At 36.7% G+C, this 19,428-nt stretch overlaps 3 protein-coding genes across 4 annotated transcripts in view; 2 read left to right on the top strand and 1 right to left on the bottom strand.

The window, feature by feature from the left end:
• Positions 1–3,619: 3,619 nt before the first annotated feature.
• LOC122085493 lies at positions 3,620–8,619 on the top strand. Its single transcript, XM_042653948.1, has 2 exons — positions 3,620–4,829; positions 8,043–8,619. Exons 1-2 carry the CDS (start codon positions 4,372–4,374, stop codon positions 8,278–8,280), a joined length of 696 nt encoding a protein of 231 aa, XP_042509882.1. The 5' UTR covers positions 3,620–4,371; the 3' UTR covers positions 8,281–8,619.
• Positions 8,620–11,997: 3,378 nt separating this feature from the next.
• On the bottom strand, positions 11,998–15,194 carry LOC122087014 (DNA-directed RNA polymerases I and III subunit RPAC2). The gene is made up of 5 exons (XM_042655970.1): positions 15,025–15,194; positions 14,689–14,758; positions 14,308–14,419; positions 12,997–13,073; positions 11,998–12,281 (listed from the first exon to the last, which is right to left on the bottom strand). Exons 3-5 carry the CDS (start codon positions 14,403–14,405, stop codon positions 12,157–12,159), a joined length of 300 nt encoding a protein of 99 aa, XP_042511904.1. The 5' UTR covers positions 14,406–14,419; positions 14,689–14,758; positions 15,025–15,194; the 3' UTR covers positions 11,998–12,156.
• Positions 15,195–15,347: 153 nt separating this feature from the next.
• LOC122087015 (mitochondrial import inner membrane translocase subunit TIM10) overlaps positions 15,348–19,428 on the top strand; it is a 5,370-nt gene continuing 1,289 nt past the window's right edge. The window contains exons 1-5 of one of the 2 annotated variants that reach the window (XM_042655971.1): positions 15,348–15,497; positions 15,672–15,718; positions 16,024–16,076; positions 17,751–17,789; positions 19,121–19,190. In XM_042655971.1, coding sequence (XP_042511905.1) covers positions 15,677–15,718; positions 16,024–16,076; positions 17,751–17,789; positions 19,121–19,190 — 204 coding nt within the window. In that variant the 5' untranslated portion in view covers positions 15,348–15,497; positions 15,672–15,676. Of the gene's footprint in view, positions 15,503–15,671; positions 15,719–16,023; positions 16,077–17,750; positions 17,790–19,120; positions 19,191–19,428 lie in introns of both variants that reach the window. The other variant, XM_042655972.1, reaches the window with a different exon arrangement.

Below are 19,428 nucleotides of genomic sequence, written 5' to 3'. Positions count from 1 at the left end.
GGGTTTTCCTCGGTAAAACAATTTTGTGGTTCTGATGGTATTTTATTTTGTGGCAAAACGTGTACCTCATCTTTCACAAAAATCCTCTGTTGGGAGACAATGAGTATTCAACGACTACTGTATTTGGGATCTTTTCAGCTGTTGGATCCTTATTATCATTCATCGCTCATTACGGAGGATTTGATTCAACCCCGCCCAACTCTCCCCAGACTTCTTGATCAATAAAGGGGTGACAAGCTTGTCCGTTATCCGAAGCTAAAGGAATAAAGAGAAAAACTACTCATAGAGTCATGGTCATAGTCACAGTATCGCACCTTTGTAGCCCAAAATCCACCAACACTAGCCTCCTCCATATCGCTCTTTTATCTTAATTTGGACCAATACCTTCCTCCATGTTGTTCTTAATCTGGATTGAGTTTAGCAAGAATTGATGAGGAATTGATAAGAATCGGCCTAAATATGCCTTAATCCTATTATTTTTCGGAAGAGGATCGGCCATGCCAGATTGGTCAAACCGATCCCGATTCCTAACGACTAATCGGACCAATTCAATTAGAATATGACAGTCATCATTCGTTTCATACTCCTCCGGCCCACAAGCACTGTTCGAAGTATCGGATCGGAATCGATTGAATTAAAAATTCACATGTGCAGCACTGGCCAAAAGATTCCATTTCTTGAAGCCCACTCCAAAAGTCCCGAGTCCAAACAGCGAATTATCACCAAACACCACCAAACCCACTCCAATTTTGTTAAATAACACCACCAAAACCACTTTTTCTTGGTAAATAATACCACCAAAACCACAAGACTAACATTTCAACTTAGACATGTTACTACTCATGATGAGACAGATAGCGAGATGGAATTGGAAAGATTGAGGAGACCAAATGATGGGAGTCCTTGCGTAGTGCCGACACCTGAACTACCAAAGTGCAATTTGTTTTCTTGTCCTTACAATTCTATGCTCTAACTTTTTAAAGCCACCAAAAAAAAAACCCTCCATGTATTTCATAAATTCCCCTCATTTGTGATGGGTCAAAATATTTTTTACTACTTTTATTCTAACCATTATATTTAGGTAAAAGTTTCTCACCATTAATCTCTTCATCAAAGGTAATTTGATGCTATGATTGGATTCATAGAATAGGAAATAACTTCGTTAAAATTTTTACCCATCATCATTTTTTTTTTTTTTTATAGAAGTTTGAAGTACTTTTTCACAATCAAGTTAGAAAATCTAAAATAATTTTTCTCAATCCAATCATAAGGCTGAATCCTGTGGATTAAGGGTTTTTTTTTTCGGCGTTGGATAAAGGGAAACTCAAACCTTTGATTTATGCATATCCTTTGCTATGTGAAAGTTAATGCAATGTTTTCTCTTTTGGTGAAAGAAAAAGTGGAGCTAATATTTTATGGATAAGTATTATGTTTATATACCAAATTTTAGCTCAAGTGGAGCTTGTAATATGATAAAGTACTAAAAATCAATGAATCCCAATAGGTTGTACAGACTACCAAGAAGATGCATAGACATACATACATGACAAGATAAATCATTGAATTTGTGGCTAAAAAATTTGATATATGATCAATCCAAATTATTATGTATATATCAATAGTTGGACTTGCCACATTATCTTTCTATGTAGCAAATATAATTTCAGTGTTGAAAAACAGTAAAATCTTTGTGTTATGGAGTGAATTACTTGTGGCAAAGCTAGACCATTGAGCTCCATTCGTATGAGAAAAAATATTAACGAGAGAAGGTTTTCCACCCTACCGTCAGTGTGTGAAAGAATTCACATGTCATACTAATAAAAAAATATATCATCTAGATGGAACTCACATATTCAAAACAAATGAGAGAAATAATATTAAAAAAAAAAAATCTTGTAAGAGAGAAACTGCACTCTGATGATGTGGAGAAGTTTTCCCTATATTAATATCCAACTAATTACACACGTGGCAATCACAAATGGGCCAGCCCATGGGCTAAGGAACCTAAATAAATCCATGCTCCACACAGCCCATTCGATTACATTTTGCATTTGGTTCAAGTGCATGGGATGTCACCTCCTCAAGAGTCACCATCAAAACAGAATAAGAAATAAAGGGAAAAGGTTTTCTGATATAGCCTTTTCCTCATAATCAAGCGTTGGTGCTGTCACAACTGTGAATCGCAAACCAAAACTGTTTATCGTAATCGAATCAAACTCTTTATACCGGTACTGATAAATCGTTACTAATCAATTTGGTTCTGGTTTTAAAATGTGAAAACATTGATTAAATGGTGTAGTCGACTCAATAGTTGATATATCGGCCATTTTGAAACAGTTAAAACCATTTCAAATCTGTGTACTATTAACAGAGTAAAAAAAACCGGTTGGTTTTGGTATTCTGTATACGGTACCTAGTGTCTTTATATTGAATTTACAGCATAAAGATTAAATTAAAATGTTTTATTTCTTAAGGTCATAGCTTGGGCTAGATTTCGTGGTCCAAGCCTACCAGCTTCGGATATCTTTATTGAGCTACACAAATAGATTCGGCTCTAATTCAGCCCAAAACTCTAACTTGGAGTAATAACAAAAGAAAAAAATAAAAAAATAAATCAATATTAAAACGATAATAACATAAATACTGAAACCATTGAATCAATGGTTAGATTGTGTTATCTATCCTTCATACCCCCTTGACTCAAGGCGATCGATATCGTTATGTGTTTTATTTCTAATAATTGATAAATGAGAATAGACTGAAATTTTGTAAACAAATAGACCCACAATCTCCATCTCATGAATTAAATTTCAATCCAAATAAAGTCGGTAATGTTATAAATTAAATAAAAAAAAATCTTAAAATAAGACGTAAGTGCAAGAGACTAACAATGGAATGCATGCATGGACATCAATGGGAGGATCTGACAAATATATAAAAATAAATAATTCAACTTGAATCTAAAAATTTAAATATTTTCTACAGCAATCATGTTTGAAAATATCAGTATCAGTGTCGGTTACCGATCAATCGGGATTGATCTGTATACTTACCCAAAAAAAAAAAAAAATTAAAAACAAAAATTTCAATATCAGTTTCTTTTCCTAGCCGGTTATCTTTATTTCCCTTTTCTCTCTTTCTCGTTTTTACCCCTCTTCCGTCTAATTTTCATGTGGTGGTCGAGGTAAGCGTGGTAACAAAAGAACCTCTCGATCCAGTACAGTTTTATTTCGGTTTAGTGTTGGGCACACCCATGTAAAAAGATTAGCAAATCATCCTATAGGATTCGCTCCCAGTTTTTTGTGAATCTAAGAATTCCACCAGATTAGCATCTCCAACAACTTTTTTATTTTCTCCACCTTATGCAAAAGTTAGTCACCGACTCCCTTATTCCTGTTTGTATACAGAAATCTACAGATTGAGACTCTTTCCTTTTTCTACTTCTTTTTCTTTTTTGGGTTAATTTAATTCTTCCTTTTTAAAGTGATTAAAGTAAACTTAATATATTTTTCTGCAAAAAAAAAAAAAAAAAATGAAAACAACCTGTCTTAAACTTGAAGACTTCATTTTTTCAAGTTTCAATAAAAGCAACTCAGTATTTCTCTTGTTATTAAAGGGTTTCAATGGCAGAATCTACCATACTAACCAGTCTTTCTTTATCTTTAATGTAATTTTATTACTCTGCCATTGTTTTGTTTTCAAGCAATTAAACAAAAGTAAAGAGCAACAAGAACAAGACAAGCATAAATTTTCTTCTCAGATTTCTGACCTGCTTCAATATATTCACTTTAGCTGCATAATAATATTATCTAAATCAATTTCTCTTTTAACTCAGTCACTATATAGTTCTGGGTAATCACTGATTGTTCTCCTCAAGGATTTACTATGGTGTATCATTACTTCACAAGGTTTCATTTTCTCTTCTTACAATGTCTTCTCTGATCCGGCATAATCACAGCAGATGGAGCCATGGATCTCTGTAATAAATACTGTTTTCATCTCAAATTCTTCTTCCTCCGGGCAACTGTTTGCTTTTTTCTGGTCTCTGTCTGTTTCCTTTTTATGTTACAGACTTACTGGAAGCAGCCAAACTGATAAAGATTCACTGAAACACCCAGTCATTACTTATTAGGGAGTTTAAACAAAACCAAAACAAAAAAAGAAAAACCAAATTTTACTCTGTTGTCTCTTCTTTCTCTTTTGCTTTTTCTTTCTTCGTTTGCTTCCTTTTTCCCTTCCTCCAGCCCCTTCTGCCTCTCTATTGAGCCCTCCGAAGCTTCAACCTTGGTGGGTTTTAATGCTCGCCTTTTGGTGGTGTATCTTAAGCTGCGGGGCTCCTTTATATGAGGTTTCTGGTTCTGGGTTTCGAGAATGGTAAACGTAGATAAGCCACATGTGGGTGATGGAGGAGAATGGAGTCATCGTCGTTCCGTCGACGGTAGCGAAGAAGGGAGTGAAGCCAGCGTATGCTTCTCTGATGCTGATGATCAGTCGTGGCATTCTCCGTTTGATTCCACTGCTGGTGGGTCTTACGATGAGCATAGGTTATCTTGCGTCTCTGATCCCGAGATTGGGGATGTTTCAGATCAGCGCAGGAACTCCTGCGTATCGGATCGTTCGGTAGAGATAGATTTGGAGGCTGGAGCTCCGGAGATTAAGGTGCATTTGGCTACTAAAGAGGAGAAGGATTGCAGGATTTGTCATCTGAGCTTGGACTCTGTTAATCATGAATCTGGGATTCCTATCGAATTGGGTTGTTCGTGCAAGGAGGATTTGGCTGCGGCGCACAAGCAATGCGCCGAGGCCTGGTTCAAGATAAAAGGAAACAAGTGAGTAAAAGCCCCTTGCTTTCTCTGTTTTCAGTCATATACATTCATTCCTTCTTTATGCTGTTCATAGAAATCACCCCCCCCCCCCCATCTTTCCATCTAATGTGGTTGTGACTGGATATTTGTGTTTTATCTTCTCGTTGCCATGAACTTATCAATATATAGCTCTACACTAGTTAGGATTTTCCTGTTTGTGGATGAAGAGATGATCAATTGGAGTTAATTTGCCATTTTTGGCTTTGTTGTCTAATTTTGGAATTAAAACCTCCAAAGCTGAATTTAGAAGGTTCTATATTTATTCAGGAAACCCATGTGTCAGTAATTTGCTCTGTAAGCACATAACTTTTGAAACCTGGAATAAGAACAAAACTGCCACTATGTTTGGAAGGAAAAGAAAAAGAGGTGGGGGTGGGGTGATAAACTGATAATTTAAATAAAGATCATCAAGAAAATAAAGCTAAAGTTAAAAGCATGAGCAAGTTTCGTTGTCTCTTAATTGCACCTATGATTCCTTTGTAGTCTTTGCTTTAAGATTACTTCACAGCAATTCAAGCTTTCCTACCACATTCCTTTATTAAAGTGGAGGTCAATATAATAATATGTGGGTGAAAGGCATCGTACTTGCAGATTCTCTGGAAATGTTATTTCTGATTCAATAACTTGTCTCTGATTCTTTTTCCCCCTTTAAGGGAGGTTGGGGGGTGGGGGGCTTAATATAACTAAATTTACTTGTTCTGTATAAGCAGTATTTGATAAGGTCAAAACATTGTGGAGAGTCCAAAATTACTCTGCTGTCTCCATGATCTAATCTTAATCCAGATTGGAATAGTTGATGCTTTTACCCCTTGGATCCGGTATCAATTGAATCGGATGATCTAAACCTCTGGTAACTCACATTAGTTAAGAGTGGTGGAAAACTAGTTTTCCCTGGTCACAGTGAAGTGAGATCAAACATCAGATTGATTTCAGTTCTACCTTATTAGCACCTTCAGGTGGACACTCTGAGTTTATGGGAAGGCAATGTCATGTAGCTTATGTATCATAGTTATTATAAATGTTTCATCTTCATCATAAAATCTGCAGGTTCTTTTGTGTGTTCTTGTTCCTTGAGGTTTTTGATTGGACGCCCATGGTTTTGTCTGGTTTCCAAAGACCAAATTCAGTAATTTTCACATGTTGTTTTGGATTTCAACACTTGTACTAGGACTTTACCTACATAAAAAAAAATCTCACCCCCCCCCCCCCACCCCCTCTCAGCTGTTATCTTTCTATTGTTGTGTTGTTGTGGCATATGTTTATTTAACTCAATCTGGTTCCTTTAAGGTAATGCAGTTGTATAGAATAATATCTGCACCGCAATGTCTTCTAAGTTATAACATTCTGCGTAAGTATTATGCCTATTGGTTCTCTTTGGACCCTATGATATGTGCAGAAGTGAGATGGGAACCATATGAACATTTGAAATGTATACGTATCTGTGTATGTATGTGTTTAACTACATGTACAGGGGTATTTTTCTTCATTAACTATCTTAATGTTCAAAATAAATATTTTTAAGGGTATGAATGTATAAATATATATATATACAATTTAGGGCTGTATAATTTAAAATATTCGACATGAGAACTTCTTGGAGTAATGCTGAATCTATTGGATGGGAAGAAATTCTGACGTACAACTACAAGTACTTCCTTAATCTTGTTGGGTTGTTTTTTCTGTAATATGAAGGTGGTGGTCTTGAACAATCCAACAAACTTGGTGGAAGGTCTGAGGCGGAGAAGTTTCTGTATACAGGAGCTTACGAAACCTGCATTTTCTGTATAAGCATGCTGAGCAACGTAGTTATAAAAAAGCTTCCTTTATGAGTAATTGCAGCACTGTGCCCTTCATATCTGTTTCTCGACATTTCCTTCTAAGTTTTCATTTTTAAACCCAGAAATTTGGGGAAAAAATTATTTATTCAGGAAGGCCAGGCCATTGCAGGACTTGAGTAGCCAATAGGAGGCATATCTGAAAAAATGGAGAAAAAAATTAAAACTTAATTCACTAGAAACTCCTCTTAGGTTTTATGCTACAAGAACATTTCTTTAAGTTATCAGTATATACAAAAATGTGTTTCATATTTGGTTTATCAAACCTAGGATGTTGAGGAATGAAAGGTATGATACTTGTATGCATGTATTGAACTTTTGGAAGCAACTGTACTTTTCCACATTGAAAAATCATAAGTAAAGTATAATAGAAAATAGGTACTCTATGTACGTAGGAGCTTTCTATGATTGAAGGTTTTTGTAAACCAGCATCTGCATAATGTTCTGATATGCATATTATTGTAGTTCAGTGGCCAAGTAATATTTTCACATATATTTAACTGTGTCAAAAGTATTATTAGGGTATTTTCTTAATTAACTATGTTAATGTTCTCAACGCATTGTAAGTTGAGTTTTTCCCTCCAAGAGAGAGATACTCATATCTGGTGCTTATTTCTTTCTGAAAGGAAGTAGTACTGATATTGATATTAAATGCATTACTACGTTCCTCTAATTCATAAAATCATCTCCCAAGTCTCCAATATTCTTAACCCAGTTCCAAATTGATCAATCTACTTTTTATGTTCAAACTCTGGTGCTGCATTGCCTCAAGTTTACTTATCTTCCAATGCAGTAGATGTACCATAATCCACTAGTATGTGTTTCCGTGACACCCAAGAATACGACAAGTACCAGACCCTCCTGGGAGATCGGTGAGGTGTCTCCACCAAGAATACGGCAAGTACCAGGGTGTTTAGAAAATCGGTGAGGGTGTGCAAACTTTAGTCCCACATTGCCTAAGGGGAGATTACTGGGGTATGATAATCTCTAGCCTCCTTAACATGGCACAATGTGTTTTAAAGCCTTGAGGCAATTGTGCAAGGTTAATGGGGCCGGGGCATTACAGTTTCTGTAGAAATGAGTTGTTTTTATGAAGATAAAGCTTAGTATTATAGTGATGTGTTGAGAATATAAAGTGCGTAGTTGAATTATGATTGATCAAATGTTAGTGATAAAAAGATGTTTTGAACCCTCTAGAGATTGTATTATACGGTTTTCTGGCTGTCCCATTGGCATGCAATTTCCTTTTCTGCCTCCCTTCATATTCATGGATCTGTATCACATTTTGAGCTCTTTGGTGAAAATTGTCTATTTAATTTATCTTTGCATTGATACTCTGTAGGACCTGTGAAATTTGTGGTGCAATTGCACGGAATGTTGTTGGTGTAAATGAGACCCAGTTTATGGAGCAATGGAATGAGACAAACACAGTAACGGCCACAACAGGAACAGCTGCAACTACTCCTTATTCAGAGAACAGGAGCTTCTGTCATGGCCATCGTTTCCTGAATTTCCTGCTTGCTTGCATGGTCTTTGCCTTTGTCATCTCTTGGCTCTTTCACTTCAACGTGCCATCATGAAATTCTGCAGAGCGTATTCCAGCATTTCTTTCTCTACGATAGATGAGGAGCAGCAAGGAAGCAAGCAAAGCAAAGCCTGAAGCTCCAGAGTGTGGGTAACAAGTGAGAGTACCTCACCCCTATTTCAATCAAATACCCCTTCTGCATCCATGGGCAGGGGTTATTTCATATATGTAATTATACGTTTGTACTTTTGTCTTCAATTCAGAACTATTTTAACTTCAACCTTACTGGGTTCTTCCTTGAAAACAGATTGGTATGGTTTTTGTTTGTTGAAAATATAGTTCAGATAAGAGAATCAGGATAAGTTGCAAAGCCTGAATCTCCTTTTTTTGTTGATTTGGTTACTGCTCTGATGATTGTTGTTTATAATACCAAAGGAGACTACCCCTCTCACAGTTCAGTTGGTCCACGAGCTAATCAAATCGATTCCAAGTGGGTTCGTTGAGTTGATTCTATTGGGTTACTTAGATTTATATATTTTGGAAAGAGAAAAATGAAAAGGGAGAAAAACAGAGGTGGTGTTTCTGGTGTTCATGGTGACGTAGGAGAGGCGTCCAAACCACTTGAAGCAACTAATCCCCAACTCCAAAACAAAATCTTAAATCGCTGTCAGTGAGACACGTAATGGATCGTTCTTCTTTCTCTACTCCATTAGATTAGAAGAAAAATGGAAAGAAAGTTCAGAGCTGGAAAGTAAATATTCCACGCAACTTCATGAGAACTTTTTTTTTGTTTGGTTGAGACCCAAGGGAGGGAAATCATTATCAGATTTGATTGTGAAGCATAACTGTTTATTGATCTGTCTAGTTCAATAAAGATGAGATCCGAATAAGAAGATGTCTTCAAAATTGCCGTGTTTTCTACTTCCAAATGGCTGGTGTAGCCAATTAAGTAGTTGGTTGTTGGATATGCTTACACTTCTTCAGACTTCAAATCATGCCGACTCGAAATCCACTCCAGTGTGGGCTACACACTGTGGACTGTGGAGCGTGATGAGCCTAATGGCTTTTAAATGTGGCCATGGATTGCTTTTCTTTTCTTTTCATCTAGGAAAAAAAAAAATTCTTTAAGCCGACATAATAAGTTTGGGTAAGAAAAATAATATATAGATGTCTTATGCAGATTCATACCCTTAGCCTAGAAGATGTTGTCTATTGGATATCAAATAGTTTGGTCATATTTCATTTATTGGCTTTCGATATGTTGTACCGAAGCTTGAATTTTATGTTTCTATCTGCTTTGAATTTCTTAGTTTTATCTGAATAAATTTTTAATTAAAAAAAAAAAAAAGTTGCAAATTTATCAACAGGAAACCTCTAACTGAAATAAACACAATATAATAGTTAAGTACACAAATTTCATCATACATCCATCTCACAAAATGATCATAAAGCATATCAATATATTAATAATATACTCATCAACCTATCAAAAATAAAATGTAATATTTTATCATATTACATACAATTGAAGAAATCCAACTAAATGTAGAAGGAAGATGCACCAGTTGTCCACATCAATTAGTTCGTGTATCTTCATAGAAAAAAAAAAAGGGCAATCATTTGTCTCTCAAACATGGTTTGAGACTTTGAGGAATCGGATCGGTGTTGGCCTTGATCGATCCTAATTCTTAGTCACAATCGATCGATACAGATAAGGTATAAAATGGTCCAAAAAGTGACTTTTAAATGTAAAATTAGAGGTATTTTTGTTCAATTCAAGTTGATCAGGATCAGTATCGGTCTTGATCAATCCCATTCTCGATACTAAGTTCTCAAACCTTGCTTTGAATGGAGTGATTATATATCATAGCTGATTTCGATTCACTATTTTTTTTTTTTTTTTTTTTTGGAAGGCAACAAACTATTAAAAAACTAAGGAAAATACAAAAGGGGCAGTGGTTATACTACTGATTGCCAGCGTTTCTTCAGCCATCGATGCAAAAAAAGACACATGTTCTGACTGAGGTTTTACCCTACAAGTTACATTGGCCATGGATTTATACACATTCAAAAAGATGGATGCCGTACTTAAAGGCCACAAAAAATTTTGTAAATCAAAAGAGGGTTTGTAAACGATACCTGAATTAGTTCATATTTTTGTAGTCTGTCTTCTATGTTTTTTTGGGTAGTGATCTACTTTGGCAATATCTTCAAACTAAAAAGTACACCCTAACCCCAAGTTATCTATCGAACTATGGAACTTCCTATAAAGGAGAGAAGTTCCCTCGCCGGAGATTGTGGAGGCAAATGCGAATTAGGTTGCAAATAATGGGAGCACTCATAATTGCTAGCGTAAGAGTACTCTTAACTCTCTTAAGAGCCAAGACCGTGTATCGATGGAGCCATCTCTATTTTTTCATATCCCTCCCCCATATTAGTTGCTGGTTTGAACGTTGCAGTGCATGATGTGCTAAGACTGTGATTGCCAAAAGAACGAGTTGTGCATTTTCTTAAAATTTTAAAGCAACCTTGCTTGCTTTCTTTCCGTTTTCCTTTCACTTTAGAATCTGGATTCCACAAATGTGGATTGTGGAATGCAAATTGCTATGGATTAAGCTATCTAATAGTCCATACATGCAACGTATACACCCATTGGTCCACAAACCCAAAGAGAAAGAACTAAAACAAAGTGGCACATGGGCGGTAGCCCAAAAGCTTGACTGGGTTCAGTTGAATTGAACAACAGGCCAAAAGAAAACACAACCATGAAATCTTGTCCTCAGATTGGACTGGATTAGACTGGATAAGGTTATCTTTTGATCTCATACCATAAAGAGTAGGATTTAATGATAACACTTTCCCCTCACACAATTCAATTACAAGGTCAAATCAACAGAACAATGGTGAAGAGAATCTCTTAACCACGACGAGAGGAAACTTCATTTGACAAGGTCATAAGAGTTGAATAGTAGAATACACATAACATGTCCAGTAATTGTATCCTTTTTAACACCTTTCTTTGACGTTGTCGGCCGGAACATGAGGCCTTTCCTGAATGTGCTCAAGAACCATTTTCATGTTCTGACCTCCAAGGATCTCATTAACGCACCAAACGAACTAATTTTAGGTGCTATTATAGTGAACCATTAAGGTTGTTTGATTCACTTTAAGTCTTCTAATAATCACTTGATTGAAAGAATGAGGATCAAAAGCTGTGGAAGACCATTACGCCTTGGTTCCATAGACAAACAAAAGCTCATAGAAGACTAAAATTAGATCTCAAAGAACAAGTCCGCGCAAATGTTCTTTGAATGAAATGTTGTATCATTCAATTAAGTTTTGAAGCTAATTATTCTAAGCTGGATATGTTTAAGAAAACCAGGTTGGTGAGTATGTGTTTTGAACCAGAATAAGGATTGAAATTTTTTGGCAAGTAGAAGCAATCGGGTCAAAATGAAATGCTTTTCTCATTCCACAGTGACATGCATTCTAAGCAGAGAATAATCCAACACAGTTCTCTTTCTTCACAATTGTAGGCATATATAGTTAGGTACTCTTTCCATCGCAACGTCTTACAAAGAATAAGATTCGATGACTATACCAATGGATTCTAACTCATGTATGGCTTGGTTTCAACATTGTGCATCTTCTTCACGGGTCCCCTTATTGATCCAAATTGAAAGTAATCACATGCCTTGCAAGTTACAGCACAAGCAAAGAGGGAGAGAAGGGGTGGGGAGTGTTCCCATCATATCATCGGATGGGAGAGGAATAGCGGCATAAATCAAATTGGATTATGCTAGACTGCATATAAAAAGATTTAAATCACATGGAACAGATCATTTCAATTCAAAATCCTTTTATGCTTTAGTATGAACTCGCATAACAAGTTGAGGCAGAAGCAATTGCAGTTTTCTTTATGGTTTTATGTTCATGGTTTAACTGGCTCACTTGTTTTGAAATCTACAACAGCCTTGTCAAAAGTGGCCCTCACATGCTGGCTCATCCCCATAAGATCCTGGAGTGCATCTTTCAAAACCTCCTTTGCTGGATCACCTGCAAAACCCCAAAAAGAATAATAAAGCAATATATAAGTACAACTTGACCATCGGATGTCTCATTTGGAAAAACCAATAATAATATCAACTCTTAGGCTCTCTTTGTTTGGATTCTATTTCAACTCTCAGGCTGTTTGGATCTCTCAGCCTTTAGTTGGACTTCTTTCATACTCACCATATAAAGAAGTGGGTGGAGGATGAATCCCTTCACTCATGGCAATCATTGGCCTTGGATGGGTGTCAAGGAACAGTGGAGGGGATTTTGGACCTCCAACAAATGGGAGGGGGTGGGGAGGAGTAAAAATGACCCTAGATGGGTGGGTGCTTTCTTCACCTACGGTGAAAGAAAACTTTCTCCAAAAACTTTAAGTTGCTTTCATTGCAAACAGTCTACAATTATAACATGCACATGTTTCTCCTCTACATTAAGAGACATCCCTGGTCCATAGAATTTAAGTTGTTGCACCATTATTGGGGGCATTAGCTGAACGACCACACAGTTTTGGATATAAATCAAGTATAACATGCAAATTCTAAGGTAGGGAGAAAGAAAAGTCGATGAGCAACTTTTTCAGGTTAACAAGAGCAATGGAAAAATAACCTGATCTATTTTTCTCCCAAAGAGAGAGAGATTATCTATAGGGGTGTATGTTAAAACTAACATTAAAATGATTTAAGTTGTCAATTATCATTGAGAGGCTGCACATAATTACCAGTAGTCTGCACTCTTATATTAACACGAGCATCTGAAGGATGAGGAATACTATACCCACAGAATGTCACCCTTGGACTGCAAAATACCATGGAAAACAAGCTTAGAAACATGTTAAGTGAAGAAACATATTAAGTGAAGAAAACAAACCTAGCCAGATTATAATTATTAAACATATATATATATATATATATATTTATATATGAGTATTACACCAACGGATTTCTCATTTTGGACATGGAATCGTAATGCACTCAAGACAAACCTACAATGAAATGTTGACAACGGGCATCACAATTATCCAAGGGCTAAACACCTCAGCCCCCAAGGGACAAGGAAAAGGCCAAAGATTAACCGGTTTGAAGTGGTGACCAGTGACAAATACAGGACACATTAGTTAAACATTTTAAGTTATTTTTGCAAAAAGTGAAATGGTGAAACAAGATTCACTTAGCCAATCCAATTAGTTAGGATAAGGCTTAGTTGAGTTGAGTATTTTCGCTATTCACCTCACGTATTGATCAGATATAATATTGGGTCCAAAGTTGCTCAAAAAGCAAGAAATTATATCACAGCAGATGGTTCTACAATCAACCTATGAAATAAAGTTATGATCATGGATATAAGAGCCATAGATAAGTCCGGAGTTGTGTAATTTTTGTTTCATCAACAGGATACTCTAAAAACATTCATCAATAAAAAAAGAGGGCATGCCCGTTGCACGAGGCTCCCACATGTGCGAGGTCCTGGGGTGGGGGGAGGAGAACTACACTGCCTTACCCCGAGAATGTCAAAGAGGCTGTTTTGACCGCTTGACCACCAGGTCGTAACATTCATACCTTATCGTCGGACCAAGCGTGCCGCTTAAAACTCAGTAACGGAAGATGTATCCGTAGGAAGACATCATTAAATAAATTAAGACAAGAAGCTAGAAGGGCGATACATTCACAAATGAAAGATAGAGAAGAGATGGGCATTTGCATGTCAGACATTTACATTAACATGGATAACAAAGGCCTACAAGAGACACCTGCTTATGGAGGAGACATAGCAGCAAATCCCTGTTCCAATGGACACCAAGAACCTCTAAACAGGGTATCTTCAGATTTCTCTTTTGTCGTAGTAACCATTCACACTAAATCTTTCCTTATTGTTTATGTTTTCTGGTTGGCACGACTGCAACTATTTTTATTGGCTGAAGTGTTTGTACTATTATTTTTCATTTTCCTTACCAAAAACCAGTTATTCATTGAAAAATAAAAGGAGCCCCAAGTGCAGAAAAAATAGAAGCTACAAGTAATTTAGTACAAACTCTTGATTCAAGGCGAATCTAACGGAATTTGCAAGAGTGTGATCCTCATCAGCCAAAGAAAATGTTGCCTTCGTTTTATCCGAGGACCCGAGTTCCATTTTGATTGATGCTCCTACAAACAAAAAATAACAGGAATTTCTGGGCGGCATTATTTTGAGTTTTTTTTTTTTTTTTTTGGCTGAAGATCCAAAAAATGAAGTAAACAAATCAAACGTTCATTGAACTCAAACTTATGTTGTTGACTTGTTTCTAAAACCCCAAACCCGTTATGCTGCCAAGAATTTACAGTTCCGAACCAACTGGCTGTTTCCCTTCTCTACATTTAAGATGGAAATAATTGAAATACAAAAGAGGAGCACCAATCAATTCCAGCGAACATACCCGATTAGGTAAAACCAGAAAACTCTCCAAAGCAGCACAGGTTTCAGCCCAGAATCACAGTATCATAGACCTGAAATGAGAACCAGATCGATCAGACTTCAAAAATCAAGGGGAAGATGATTGGGAATAATAAAATCTGATGACGTGAAATCTCCAGTATCAGAATACTCCCTTAGTCGATCAATAGAAGAGAAGAGATGCCATGAAATGCCTAAAATTCGTAACAACTAGTAAAAATATCATATTCCATCAAAACAGGGAATTGTTTCACTAATCCCCAAAGTACATAGAGCCGCTCCAAGCAAGTGAACGAGAGAGAGTGAGAGAGAACCTTACCTGAGGAAAAGAGGAGCGGGTGCCGGAGATATACCCAAGGGTTTTGCCACTTATAAGGGGGAAAAGAACCAAGGCGAGTACGCAGTGGTTCGTCGTGAGAGAGGATGTCTCGAAAGGGTTTGGTAACTTGGGAGAAAGATTTCATCAAAAAAACTTGGGAGAAAAGAAAGCCAAGGGGTTAGGGTTTTAGTGGAGGGTATTTTAGGTATTATGAAAAATGTATGTATGCTGGTATCAGCGGGATGGGTGGCAAAGAGGAACTTGGGAAAGTCGAGTGCGTTTTTCGCCACATCTTTTTCCCTTTAAACCCTTTTCAGCTTTAGCCACTTCTCTTGGCTTTGTCGTCAATTTAGGGTTTCTTTGTAAGCTCGCGCCCACGGTGGGATCTTTAATTAGAAGACTCTGAAAACCGAGAGCAGAACTTCAAACTGAGCTTCTCCCTTGATCTATATTGACCGTATAAAGGTTACAGAGTAAGGTTATCTTCTCATCTATTAATTTTGTACTCTGCATCACCAAAACCTTGAATCATGATGAATACGCTGGAGTGTTTTTATTTTTTACTTATTTTTTAATTTTTTTGGTATACATAACTGTAATTCAAGCTTCAACTTTTATCTCGAGTTCATATGCTCTTCATCTTGTAGGTCTGATGGCTGCCAACAACCAACCCACCGCATTTGACAAAGAACAGGTACTTCGGATGTGCTTATTACCATGGTTCGCCCGGAATAATTAATTTTCTTATTGCCCATAAGAATTTCATACTTAAATTGATATTCAATATTCAAGAATCGGTAATCATAGATCAAGCAAACTTAGAACAATTTGCGTCTACTTGTTAATACTGATCAGTAGAGAGAGAGAGTTTATTTATTGACAGAATTGCTTAATGTAGTTGCCTTCTAGTTATTAGCTTGATTATCATGTTTGCATTGGTTCATTCTCTTTTTTCCTCTTACCAGTATGTACTCAAAACTTCTTTTGATGCTCATACAGATCTTTGGGATGGCTGAAAAAGAAATGGAGTACAGGGTGGAATTATTCAATAAGTAGGTTAACCAATATCATCAATCTCTCTAAAATTTATCAATCTTTAATTTTTGGATTCATATAGAATTCAATTTTGAATGGAAGTGCGCTTGATTTACTTTCCTTCTTTCTAAAATCCCATTTGCGACACACTAGCTAACCTAGGCATTATCATGCACAGCACAGCTTGTCTGCTTTCTAAGCTGAGTATGAATTTTGCTTTCTTCTCATTCATTGAAGTTTTTACCTTTATTTTTACCCCTTCCCTTTTCTCCGCTTCCAATTTTCATCAGATTCCGTCATATTCCACAAGGCGTGGTGTCTGGTGGTTGAGCTATATGTTGCAGTAAGAATTGCTGTTGTCTGTAGATCAGTCTCAGGTCTTAACTGATTAAATTGTGAACTGTAACATGACAGACATTAAAATCAATAGGGGCATCAGCAATGGTGTACATTTTCCAATGGGAAAGGTAGGATATCTTGTCCAAACAATAACATGAGCTTGATCGTTAACGTACTTGCCCTAACCCACTGACCATGGCTGCATATTACACGGAGTCTGCATGCCTCGTTCTGAGATACTGCCGAGTCAGTTTTTCCTAGTTGACATTCATGTGAACAATAAAACTCGTCCACATTGCTTATAGATTTATGATGCAGTCTGGTATAAGTGTGATGGTCGTGCGAAGGTTAGACAGGATGTGAAGAACAGAACTGGATTCCTGCAAGGAAAAACAATGAATGAAGCTTATTAGCAGAGATAAATCTGATGTACCAGTCTAATATCAGAATCTGACGTACTGCTTCAGCGCAGGGAATTAAAGAAACCTAAAAATGTATTTTAAAGAAAATATAGGAGGAGAAAAGGAGGTGAAAACCTGCTAGCAGTAGTAGCCACAGGAATGGAGAAGAAGAAAATAGGGGAAAACAAATCCTGGGGAAAGAGAAATCAGAGTTTGTAGGGGGAAGAGAGGGGAGAGAGAGAGTCCAGTCAATTTCAAGACAAAATAATCTGATTTCATTCCATAATCCAATTGGGGGAGTAAATAAAAAAAAGAAGCTAGAATTCTAATCAATGTAAAATTTGTGACAAGTAATAACCACAAACTAACAAAATAAAACTCTTTAACGGATTGAAAGCCTCTCAAACTTGACTTGATGCCAGAACTGGGCCCTACATTAAAATAGACAGCTACTGAAGGATAAGAAAGAACAAAATTTGCAACAAACCCCTAAGAATTACAACTAAGCCCTCACAATTGATTACAAGAAAATCCAATGTGGAAAATTATTTGCATTTTACTCCCAATGGGTCTCAAGCTTAGCTAATGGGCTGGAATGCTTGGTCTTTGGCTTCCCAAGCCTTTCATAATAGTTCTGCCAACCCATTGCTAATGCATCTGCATCAATTTACCTTGGCCTTCTTATACATGCTGGAAACCCTCTTTGTTCTTCAGGGTTTGGGGTGAACACTGTGGTCTTGGAACTATATATTTAATTAAGCATCCATTTGCTACTCTTCCATTTCTATATGTTTCCACCCTAATGAAGTTCAAATTGAAATAAATTTACAGTGCAGTTTTTCAAGGGATCTTATTTTTAATTGATGATTGAAAATGTCTCTTTAGATCAGTTGTGCATTAAGCCATATCATGATATAACGAGTTTGATATGTTCTCTGTTGTTTGATCCAGGCTCACCCAAACGTGCTATAATAAATGTATTGAAAATAGGTATGATGGACTCTCTCTCTCTCTATTTGTGTATCCTCTATTATGCATAGATATTATTGGAATTATTAAAATTGAGAAAATGCAAATAATCTTCCATCCATACTTGTCAAGGTGTTGCCTGCAGATGCCTTGACAACTAGTGCTGCCTTGGTCGCTTTTGTTGTCTTGTGGGGGTCGCCTTGCATCCAGGCCCCCTCCAACGCCTTGGATCGCTTGGATACCGTGACAACTATGCTTCCATAATAATCTTCTCCATTTTTTTATATATGGGTGTTTTGGGGGGAAAAATTAGTTGTTAGCAAGAACTGGACACCTGCTCTCACTTAAATGGGTTTCATAAAATTTGTTAGTGCAAATATTACTGAGAATGATGAATGTTGTAAAAAAAATGTAATGTAATTTACAGTCTCAAGATGGTACTAAGCATTGTTTGCTAACCCAAGTTTTTGACAAAACTCAGGACCCTCAATAATCGAGTCAACTCTGGGAGTCGTTTATCCAAGTAGAGGTGTGGAAGAGCTTAGGAATCAAGGGAATAATTTGGCTAACTAAGTTGTTTAATAATTTTAAGAGGACAAAAATGTCAAATGAATGGATAAGTATTGTATTTTCGATTCATAAAATAAAGGTGAAATTTGAAGTTGTAATCACTATAGAGGAATAAAACTAATGATCCATACAATGAAATTACGGAAGAGAGTGATTAAAACCTGCCTGAGACAAGAAACTAATATTTTGGCTAGCCAATTTGGTTTATGCCAAGATCAACCACATAAGCTATCTATTTGCTTAAGAGACTATAATAAAAAGATTTAGAAATTGTAATAACGATCTCTGTATGGTCTTCATTAACGTAGAAAGAGCTTACGATGGTGTCCATAGAGAGTTGATAAAGACTATAACACCCTCTTCTATGTTCATAAAGATTATAAAGACACATTTGGTGCAGTAATCTGGGTTTCGCGTTTCAGTTTCTAATACACCCCTGGGTCCAAATCTGAACATGTGCAATTGTGCACTTATTAAATGTTCCAGCTTGGCTTAGCTTGCTATAGGATACCTTTTTTCTTCTTTTTTAGTTGTGCATTACACGACCACAGATAACCCAAACACGAGTCTCTGTCGTCTAAACCCTACATGGTGATATGTATTCAGTTGTTACTAACAGGTAATCCCTTTTTTTTTCTTTGGGGTGGGGGGAGGGGGCACCAACTTTGATTTTCAATTTCAGCTTATACTTCCTTTTTAGATTCTCAGATTTTTTTCATCCTTTGCAGACACAAATTAATTTTGTTGGGACTATTTCTTGAATTTTTCCATTTCTCTTTCAGGTACAAGGAATCTGAGCTTAACATGGGGGAAAATAGTTGCATTGATCGCTGTGTTTCAAAATATTGGCAGGTAACATTGATCTCTCTCTCTCTCTCTCTCTCTCTCTCTCTCTCTTGTTTTGGGTGCTGGTTCATGCTATAAAGAGCAAGAGGCCAAAGCGACCCAAAACAAAATAGATATGATGGACGGACAACTGAATGAGGACTAAAGATTCAACATCTAAAGAGCAACGTCAGGCCCATACAAATCTGTCATCAAAACACCCATAAGATCTTTTTTTTCTTCGTTTTTTTGTGGGGGGGGGGGG

The sequence above is a fragment of the Macadamia integrifolia genome, chromosome 8, assembly GCF_013358625.1.
Source record: "Macadamia integrifolia cultivar HAES 741 chromosome 8, SCU_Mint_v3, whole genome shotgun sequence".
Taxonomy (NCBI): Eukaryota; Viridiplantae; Streptophyta; class Magnoliopsida; order Proteales; family Proteaceae; genus Macadamia; species Macadamia integrifolia.
This window is presented reverse-complemented; position numbering and strand designations above follow the sequence as displayed.